Genomic DNA, 10609 nt, shown 5'->3' with positions numbered 1-10609 from the left:
CAATTGGAATCTGTACAAATGGTTTACCATACCTACTTGGAGGAACACATCTTGTTGTATTTCATGACAGATGGTAGGGTTTATCATATAAGACAAAATGCCATTCCATTGAAGTATTTTGAAGAATTGGAGCATGTATTATTCTTACTTCAAGTGGATGACAGATTGACAGGGACTGCTGCAAATTATTTGAAAGAACAGATTCAGAGACAGAAAAGACTTTATTCTGTTAAGTCTGACAGCATATATGTTCCAAAGTACAGAAATCACAATGGTGATATTGTTGATATGAAGCCTAATACTGCACAGATCAGAACATATCTTGGTATTAAGGGGCTTGAATTCAATCTAGAGTCTAACAAAGCTTATGTCATAAGACTAGATCGGGAGTTGAGAAGAGCAAAGATTAATGATCTCAGAGCTGCAATATTTCAAACTGGTGAAGATACTGCAGAGCTTAAAGATGTCAAACGGAGAATGATTGATGAACTCAGATATGCTGAGAAATGTTTGTTGAAGAATTATCTCAGAACAACTCCTGACATCAGAGAGATCAGAAAATGATGAAGCCAAGTCAAAGATCTACAACTACTTAAATTCTGATGTGTATACAGACTAAAGTTGTTATCAGAAGTTGAATTGGTAAAAGCTTTAAGGACTGTAAGTTGTAGTTATCTTGTCTATTTCTCATGCATTTGTACTTAATGTTTTTGACATCATCAAATATCTGTTAAACTTGTATATTTTGATAATTTACAAGTTGGGGGAGATTGTTAGATATATTTGATAATGTCATGGCTAATATGTTTTATGTTTAGATTTCAGATCTTATTTGAACAGAACAAATCAGTACTTAACTGATCAGTACTTATACTGGACGTCAGAACTTAAGGGATATCAGTACTTATGTTATCAGGAGATAAGCATCAGGAGATAGATATCAGAACTTAAGTGCTGAAGGACGATCAGATAAGGACAGTAGCTGATTAAAGTTAAGAAGATCAAGATAAACATAAGAAGAGATATGCATGAAGAAGGAATTCCGTAAAGAATGGAATACTTGGAAGGAAAGATATCTGATTGATATATATTAGGAAGCAGAATTATATTCCATATCAATTAGCAATTATCTTGTAACTGTGTAATATATAAACACAGACATAGGGTTTACACTATAAGTGTTATCATTATCGAGAATATTATTTACTGTAACCCTAGCAGCTCTCGTGATATTTTGTTCATCACTGAGAGATAACAGTTCCAGATTGTAACAGAGTTTATTGTTTCAATAAAGTTTGTTTTCTGTTACATAAGTTCTTGAAGTTTGATTTGATTGTAATAAACACTGTATTCACCCCCTCTACAGTGAAAGTGTGACCTAACACGATCAATTTCGTTCAACTGACAGTCCTCTATAGTATTACAAAACCCCTCCAGTAAACTCTGCGGATGAGGCAAATTATCTTTTTATCAGAAGAATATATTAAGCCATTGAAGTCACCAATTATGCACCATGGAAGAGGTGACAGAGTAGCCAATCTATGAATAAGTTGCCATGATTCTCTTCTATGTTCTCGTTCTGGATACCCATAGAATCAGGTTAACCTCCAGTCTTGTCTATTGTTATCAATGTTTGCAATATTAATGTGATTGCGAGAATAACTCATAATTTCTTAGCTGAAATTCTTCTTCCAGAAAATTGCGAGACCTCCACTTGTTCCAACTCTATCAACCGAAAAATAATAATCAAAACCACAACGGACTCTTAACGCCTCAACTTTATTGGATAAGGACAAAGTTTCAATAAGAAAAACAAAACTCGGTTTATGGTTATACAATAGGTCTTTCAGGACTCAAACTGTGCGAAGCGACCCAATACCTCGACAGTTCCAGCTTAAACAACTTATTTGGGCTGGCTAGCTTGCACAACAAGCTTAGCCAAAAATTGTTGTGAAGATTCTGAGTAATCCAAATCAGAAAACCCATAACCTGTTCTAGGACTATTACCAGCCAAAGCCTTCTTCAAAGGCCCATCAAATTCACTTCTCTGACGTTTCCTTTCTTCGAATAAAAGCCCACTAAGCTCTTCCTCCTCCTGAGGCCCAATACGCCCAATACCCGAATGATTAAGCTGGTTTCCCTCCTTCACTTTTAAAAAATTGACAGCTGCATTGTTCCCCTCCCCCGCTAAATCTGGAATGTTAACAACTTCTTTCCTAATTTGTTCACTTTCCTTATTTGTCCCCCCAAATCATACTAGTAGTGATTATCACTTCCAAGTTTACCGTTCCAGTCACCGCCGCCTTCATCCCGTAAACACTTACTCCGACTACCTCTATTACTACGTCGTGGCTGAGCACGAAGCCAAGCTCCCCACTCCTTAGAGATCATAGCCCCCATTCAAATTTCTTCTTGCAAAACCTCTCTATATGAGTTAACAAACCCCAAGTGAAGCAGAAATAGCCAAGCCTTTCATACTTGACATGAACAATCACCTCTGATTTATCTCGTTTACATATTTTCTTCTTTCTCTTCAATGGTTTTCGCACGTCCACACGAATCTTCAGTCTCATAAACTCCCTCCAAATGCTTGAGTTATTATTTGAGTCATACTCAAAGAACGACCCAAAAAAATTTCCAAGCTGTTTTTCTACCGCCTCTAACATATAACCCACTGGTAGATTGTAGATTTGAATCCAGAAATCAATTTCAAATAGAGGGACCTTAGTTGGATCTTCTCCCGGACTAATGACATTAAGCACCAGAAGAACATTATCAAAATACCACGGTCCGTCATTCCTAACCCATAGCATGTCATCTAAATGATAAAACTGAAACAGAAATAAGCCAGGTTTAGTATCTTTGATTGTTATCCCCATTGCTGGCCTCCAAAGATCAGCCAATTTACTCTTCATAACTCTAACGTTGATATTTTTCTCCGTTAAAAATCTTCCAACCAAACAAAGTTCAAACCTATTTGTCTCCTCCTTCACTCCTTCGTCAAGAACAAGCTCTTCATTCTCCTCATTCTCAATGTCCATGACCACCAATCGTATTTCAATATTATCTGTATTTTCCATTGAGGCACTCTCACAAAACCAGACAGTTAGGAGAGAAAAATCAGACCTCCCACATATGATAAGAGAGAAAAAAAAGAGTGGTACCTTAATGTATAAAATCTGCAAAATGTAAAATTAGAGCATCACATCTTATTCGGTAGTATTTAGTCTTATTTTCTTGTAGTGAGTCCTAGGTTTAAATTATGTTATATAGGTTTAGTTGTTACGAGGCCGAAATCATTGATAACTTTATATTGGTGACCGACTCTAAAGAGCACATTGAAGATGGAGATAATGGTTAAACAATTCAGTAAGAGGCTTTTTCCAGAAGCATACAAGGGAGTAATAAGGATAAGATAATTAGCACGCACGAATATGAAAATAGACATAGGCCGTTCCAGACTTTGATTTCTATGGGAGAAGTGGGTGTGTTAGGCCATCTCCAACAGTTATGATCCAAAAATCCAAATTTGGATCACCAACTGATCCAAATACTGATTCAAATTTCTGACCAACTCCAACAGTGTGATCCAAATATTTGATCCAAATTATTTTTTACATATAACTAGCCTAAAACCCGTGCGATGCACGTTTATTTTTATCATCATATATTATAAATCATTAAAAATCTGCAAGATTTTTTTATCAACTTCGTCAAAATTCACGAACAATTAAAATCAACGATTTTTTTTAAATCCATGGATTATTTTTAATTCTTCAAAATCTCAATTGAATACAACCTCTAAGTAATTTAAGTTAATATCAATCGATCGACTACCAAACTTTTAATATTTCGTCTATCTATCATAATATATATAGGAGAATGATCAAATACAAACCAAAATTGAAATAAAAACTAGAAACTAATCTAAGTCATTAGATCAATCTAATCTAATGGTACCCCTAAAAGTACAACACGCAACTAATCTACACCCTCCCACACCCAATCTCAGCTTTTTCCCTCCATTTTAAATTTAATATTCCCTCAAATGGTAAGTTTTTTTTAGAATCCGACTTCACTGTATTTTTCTCCATCTCTCAACGATCGATTTGCACACCATATGTGTTATGTTTCGAAGTAATTTTTTTAAAAAATTATTTGGTTTCTAGTTTCTATTCTAAAATGGTTTTTATTAGAGTAGCCACTATATATATATAGTATACTATATATTTTAAAGGTTGTACGTATACATGGGATTACAGAGCATTTGAATCAGGTTGATTTTGATAAAAAAAAGTGTTCAATTGGGAGAAAAAGAGATTTAAGATATTGTGGATGCGCCCGTCAACTTGAATAAGAGTGTGACAGAAAGGCTTCTAAAAAGTAGAATTAGCAAAAATAAAAGATTTAAGATATTGTGGATGAGTTTTTTGTTATGTTTTTGTTTTTATTTTCCGAGGAAAGTGCAATTGAGACATATAAAGATGCAATTACTTTTGTTGTGTTACTTATAATAATTTTCTTTGATCTCGATCATTACTTAGTGAAATTTGGAATTGCCATAATCTGATGATTAACTTAAATTAAGATAGTGCAGAGAACAAATTGATATTAGAAATGGAGAGTATGAACCGTACACCCGATTTAATATGCATCATCTTTAATGCTTGCTTTCAATAAATTAATATAAAAATTAATTCAACTCATGAAAATTCATAACTAAGGGTAATTAGGTAAATTAAGCGTGTACCAAAAAACAGGTATGTACCAAAACTTTCAATGTTTCGTTTTTATATAATAGTAATAGATAATATATAAATGTCATATTAAGGAATTTTATCTTAAATTTATCGTTTAATCATTATTAAAAATTTATATAACATTTCATAAATTAATTAAATCAAAAAAAATTAATACACATAAAATATTAAAATTGTGCACTTAATTCACGAAAAACACATTCATTATAATAATTAACATACAATATATTATTTATACACACTAATTTTCCGAATTAGTATATTCTTCCCACAAATGCTCAATTAATGCATCTCTAAATACAATATGTGCCTTTTTATTTTTTATTTTTCTAAAGCGGTCGAAGAATTCTTGGAATCGAGTATTTTCATCGATCGGAATAGTCTCAACTTCTGAATCCGACACTACTGACTCTTCAATGTACTTCTATTTAAATTTTAATAAAATTATGTTTTCTCATTATTTTAAGTTTTAGTTTAAAAATAAATTTTATTAGCTATTAATTATATTATGTTATTAATTATATAATTAAAAATCAAAATTAATTTAAAATCTCATAAACTACAAATAACAAAATCATTATTTTATATTAAATCAAGTGATCCAAATTTGGATCAACGAATTTTTATGATATTTAAATGCTAAAAATTAGTATTTTATTCACTTAATATTCAACTTATGATGATACAGATATAATAATAAATAAAATAAATATGACTGACAAATTACTAGCATTATAGGAGATTTAACTTTTTTTAATGAGGATACCATATAAAATATACATATTTATATTTTAAAATTTTAATAAAAAATTATTAATTTTTGTTTTTATTGGGCACGTGTCCCTCCATGAATCTGGCCTCGACAATACACCGGGAGAGATCGAGAATTAAGAACTCTGAATTATGCAGCAAATTTAGGCTTTGTGGCTCATTTTGAGAAATAATTATATACAGAAGCTTAAATTGCCATTTCAGGGTACGAAATGAATACAATACTAACAAAACAGTATAAATATCTTAAAAAGAGAAGAATGGTTCACAATTTACATAACCAAAACTTTGATAGTAACAATAACCAAAACTTTGATAGGAACAAGCTTTACATAAACAACAGAATTAGTTTGTAGCCAATTCATGGGAAGTTACCAAGGACTTATAAATTTCGAAAACGAGTCTGTTATCGAACTCAATATTTGTGTAAGTAGTGGACGAAAATTGACGAGCCCTGGGTATTCTTTTCTCACCAAGACCTTTTGCGGAACTTGAACTTCCTAAGTTAAACATCATATTTATATAACTATCCTTTAATTTCTTCCGAAGCCTCATTGACGACGATAATATTAACTTAAAATTTAATCTTGGCACAGTTTTTATTCTCCAACTACTCTTTGGACTACCTCCGAGAGTTACCGTCTTTACGCTCTTACGCCTTCCGTCGAATGCTCCATTATATTATGTCGGCCTAGTTTTCCGAGAATACCTTTTCGAGCTTCCGTTGAATGGAGTTGATGAAAATATTTTCATTAGAGTGATCAAGTAATATGAATAGTAATGCCACATAGAAGATCTATTATTTTTCTTTGTGGTGTAGAGATGAAAAGATTGGTGAGTGAGTAAGGGTTCTGGAGAACTAGTCATATGTATTTATGTTAAAATTGTGTGTTGGAGTGTTGTCTTGGTAATGGTAATTGCTTTGTAGTTTCATAAAGTCCTGGTCGGACGAGAAAAAGTGTTTGACCATTCTTTTTTCTACTTGGCACATGTCATATAATTTGGATTTGCCTTTATAAAAATTCATTTTAAAGAACATCAGACTCAGAACAGAAAATCTTCCAAGGCGGCTTCAACATGATTTACCTGGACTTATAAGTTATAACCAGGTTCGCACTTAATGACAAGTAATATTTAACTAATAACATTGATTTCTATACATCTTTTTATGTTTGACAAAGTGTAAATAATTTTTCAACCTGAGAAAGAATTGACAGTACTGTATTCTAATACAGTATCATGCAAATAATAAGTTTGGTGTAGTTCACATTGTCATGGTGGCAGCTGACATGGATTGGAGGGCAGTTTGGTATTTACGTTTATTGTCCTTGTATTTGTCTTATTGTAGTGGTAGTTGGTAATGCAGAATAGCAGCACGATAAAAAGAACATGTGGGGTGACATTCTATTTTGAATCAAACAGTGCTTATCTTTCTAAGCAAGAAATTGTCTCTACTGTCTCTCATTCTATTGTTTCCGCAGCATGCTTTTCTTTTCATCTTTATGGTATCAGAGCAGCAGTTGCCATTAACAGAAAATTGTGAGATTGTTTTGTGACCTTGTTGATTTGCACTGATTCATTTTCGGGCTTATATTATCAGTCTTCTGTGCCATTTCTTTGTCTGTTATTTCAAGCTTTCATCTCGTTCAAAAGTAGATCTAGAAAACTCATTTTCTTGATTATACATCCATGGCGACTGGAAGTCGATTCACTTTTGCGGACATGCAGAACCCGCTATTTCTTCACCCTTCAGATGGCCCTTTGTCTATCAGTGTCACGAAGCTACAAGGTGCTGCAGACTATAGGTCATGGAGGAGATCGATGGAGATTCAGCTAATGTCCAAAAGGAAGCTGGGGTTTGTACATGGGACTGTGAAGAAGAGCACGGCTGATGAGACAGATTGAGCCCAGTGGGAGACATGTAACAACATGGTAATATCCTGGCTACATAATAATATTTCAGACATTGTTAAGAGATATATATTATTTATTAATCTTGCTAGTGAGGTATGGGTACAGATTGAACGTAAATTATATTTAACTATTGGGTCTAGGAAATATAAACTAAACAAAGATTTGTTTAGTCTTAAACAATAGAAAATGTCAATCTCTGATTACTACACTGCCATGAGTAGTTTATGGGAGGAAGTTGACTCCATGACCATCTTGCCTAAGATTACTATTGTTACTGATGAAGTAAAGAATCTTGTGAAAGCCATATAGGTCATGAAAGAAGAATATAGACTTTTTCAGTTCTTGAATGGTTTGAATGATGTGTATGGAGCTCGAAGGAGCCAATTATTGATGTTATCTCCATTACCTTCTGTTGAGATAGCTTGTGCAGCTCTGCAGCAAGAAGAGTCACAGAGGGACACCCTGAAAGAATCACCAGGAGGAGACGTTGAAATAGCAGCTCTGTACAGCAAGATGTCACATAATAAAGCCTTGGTGTACACTGCTTCTTGTGCGAAGGGACACTCTGCAGCAAAATGTTGGGTTTTCAATGGCTACCCGAAGTGGCACTACAAGCACAACAAGGCGCCTCCCAAGAACTTGAATGTAGGAAAATAGAGTGGTAGCAAGGCCAAGATGGCAAATGCTACTCAATCCAGCAATGAGGTTGATGAACAACAGGGTGTGATGTTTACAACACAACAACTGCAGCAACTATTATCTATGATGCCTGGAGGTTTTATAACATCTGTAACAAATGACACTGAAATCCCTTTTCTGGCATGATTCACAGTGGAGGAAAAGTTGTGCAACCTGGGAAATGGATTATGGACTCAGGGGCGTCTGATCATATGATTGCCAACCTGAGTAGCTTGAAAAATGTCAAGAAAGCTCCATTTAATTTCAACATCAAGTTGCCAACTGGTGATACTACTCTCATCACTCATATTGGGGATATAGTGCTTGAAGGTGGACTCAAAATGTTGAATGTGTTGCACGTTCCAGGATTCACACACAATTTACTCTCCATATACAAACTTGCGAAAGATAATGGGTGTGATGTGACATTTCATGCAGCAATATGCATGATTGTTGACTATATGTCAAGAAAGCTGAGGGGAGTTGGCAAGTTAACAAATGGTATGTACTATCTGGTGGACTCTACAGCTAAGGAGGGTAAGCAAATCGAATGTATGCTGGTGGAATCCCAAGGAAAGAAATAAATTGGTCCAAGCACAATTCATGAAAGCAACTTTAGTCTGTGGCATCATATACTTGGACATACACCTATACAGAAAATGCATCTAATACCAGGTATAAAAGATCAGCTCAAAGGACAGCAATTGATTTGTGTAACTTGTCCAATGAAGAAGTTCTCCAAACTGCCATATCCTCAAAGCAGCTCTAGGGCCAAGGAACGATTTGATTTAATTCACATTGATACCTGGGGTCCTTACAGGGTACCCACACGAGGCAAGTACAGGTATTTCTTAACCATAGTCGATGATTTTTCATGAACTACTTGGGCTTATTTGATGGAAGCTAAGTCTGATTACCTGAATAATGTGACTGCATTCTTAAATTATATTCATAATCAATTTAAGACGGGAGTCAAAGTTATTCGATCAGACAACACACTTGAGTTCGCTGATGGTGCTTGTAAAAGACTGTATGCAAGCAAGGGCATTATACATCAGACGACTTGTGTGTTCAATCCACAGCAAAACGCTTGTGCAGAGCGCAAGCACGGGAAATTTTTAGAAATAGCCAGAGTCCTGAAGCTTCAAGTTGTTTTCCTATCATGTATTGGGGAGAATGTATATTAACTGCAGTATATATTATAAACAGAATACCAACTACGGCACTCCAAAATCAAGTGCCTTATGAGGTTTTGTTTGAGTCAGCAGTTGATTATAGCGGCATCAAGGTATTTGGATGCATGGCGTTTATGAATAATCTAAGCAACAACAATGACAAGTTTCAACCCAAGGGAATTTCATGTGTTTTTATGGGATATTCATCCACCAAAATGGGTGTGAAGAAGAAGATGATAATGAAGATGAAGTACCTGAAATTCCCTTGAGACAATCATCTCGACTTCATAAGAAACCAGTCTGGATGCAAGATTATGTTACGAGTGGTAGTGCTAACGCTGTAACTATGCAGGTGGTACAACCTCAATTTCAATGCTTTTTGTCAACTCTGGTCAAATCTGATGATCCAGTTACATTCAAGTAAGATGTCAAAAGTGCAGAATGGGTTGAGGCTATGAATGTTGAATTGAATGCCATGAAGGAAAATGGAACTTGGGACATAGTCACTCTACCTTTAGACAAGCAGGCCATTGGCTCAAAGTGGGTGTACAAAACTAAGTACAACCCAGATGGGTCGATTGAGCGCTACAAATCAAGGTTGGTCATACTGGGATACAAGAAGGTCTATGGCATAGACTTCACTAAGATGTTTGCTCCTGTTGCGAAGTTAACGACAGTTAGAGCTTTACTGGCAGTTGCAGCAATGCAGGATTGGATAGTGTGCCAGATGGATGTAAGCAACGCATTTCTAAATGGTGATCTTGATGAAGTTGTATACATGAAAATGCAACTAGGACATACAGGAATGGGAAGTAGAATTTCTGTGTCGCTTGATTCATAAAGCTGGAAGAATATGAAAAATAAAGTCTGTAGATTGAAGAAGGCATTATATGGACTGCGACAAGCATCAAGGCAGTGGTTTTCCAAGCTTTCCCTCACTCTCAAGACGATGAATTATGTACATTCGAAGGCATATTACAGCCTATTCTCCTATACCCAAGCCAACAGCATCACAGTGGTGTTGGTATACATAGATGATATACTAATTTCTGGAGATTCTGCAGCTCCTATCGATGAACTAAATGTGTTTCTATCCAAAAACTTCCACATGAAGGATCTGGGTACACCAAGATACTTCTTGGGTCTTGAAATAGACATATCAGACTCTGGCTTCTTTGTGTCTCAAAAGAAGTACACGAACGATTTACTCAAGGAATTTGGGATGGTTAATGTGACTCCATTGAAACTTCCAATGGATGCTCATCTGAAGTTGACAGCTGACAAGGGGGAGTTGCTGCCAGATAACACTTC

At 35.0% G+C, this 10609-nt stretch overlaps 2 protein-coding genes across 2 annotated transcripts; one reads left to right on the top strand and one right to left on the bottom strand.

The window, feature by feature from the left end:
* Positions 1-2387: 2387 nt before the first annotated feature.
* Positions 2388-3080, bottom strand: LOC141718404 (uncharacterized). The gene has a single exon (XM_074520785.1). It carries the CDS (start codon positions 3078-3080, stop codon positions 2388-2390), a length of 693 nt encoding a protein of 230 aa, XP_074376886.1.
* A 5186-nt stretch (positions 3081-8266) lies between these two features.
* On the top strand, positions 8267-10139 carry LOC141718403 (uncharacterized). Its single transcript, XM_074520784.1, has 4 exons — positions 8267-8660; positions 8799-8944; positions 9089-9301; positions 9780-10139. Exons 1-4 carry the CDS (start codon positions 8267-8269, stop codon positions 10137-10139), a joined length of 1113 nt encoding a protein of 370 aa, XP_074376885.1.
* Positions 10140-10609: the final 470 nt, after the last annotated feature.

Source organism: Apium graveolens, chromosome 4 (assembly GCF_009905375.1).
Source record: "Apium graveolens cultivar Ventura chromosome 4, ASM990537v1, whole genome shotgun sequence".
Taxonomy (NCBI): Eukaryota; Viridiplantae; Streptophyta; class Magnoliopsida; order Apiales; family Apiaceae; genus Apium; species Apium graveolens.
Note: the sequence above shows the minus strand (reverse complement) of the source record. Positions and strands in the feature narration are given on the sequence as shown.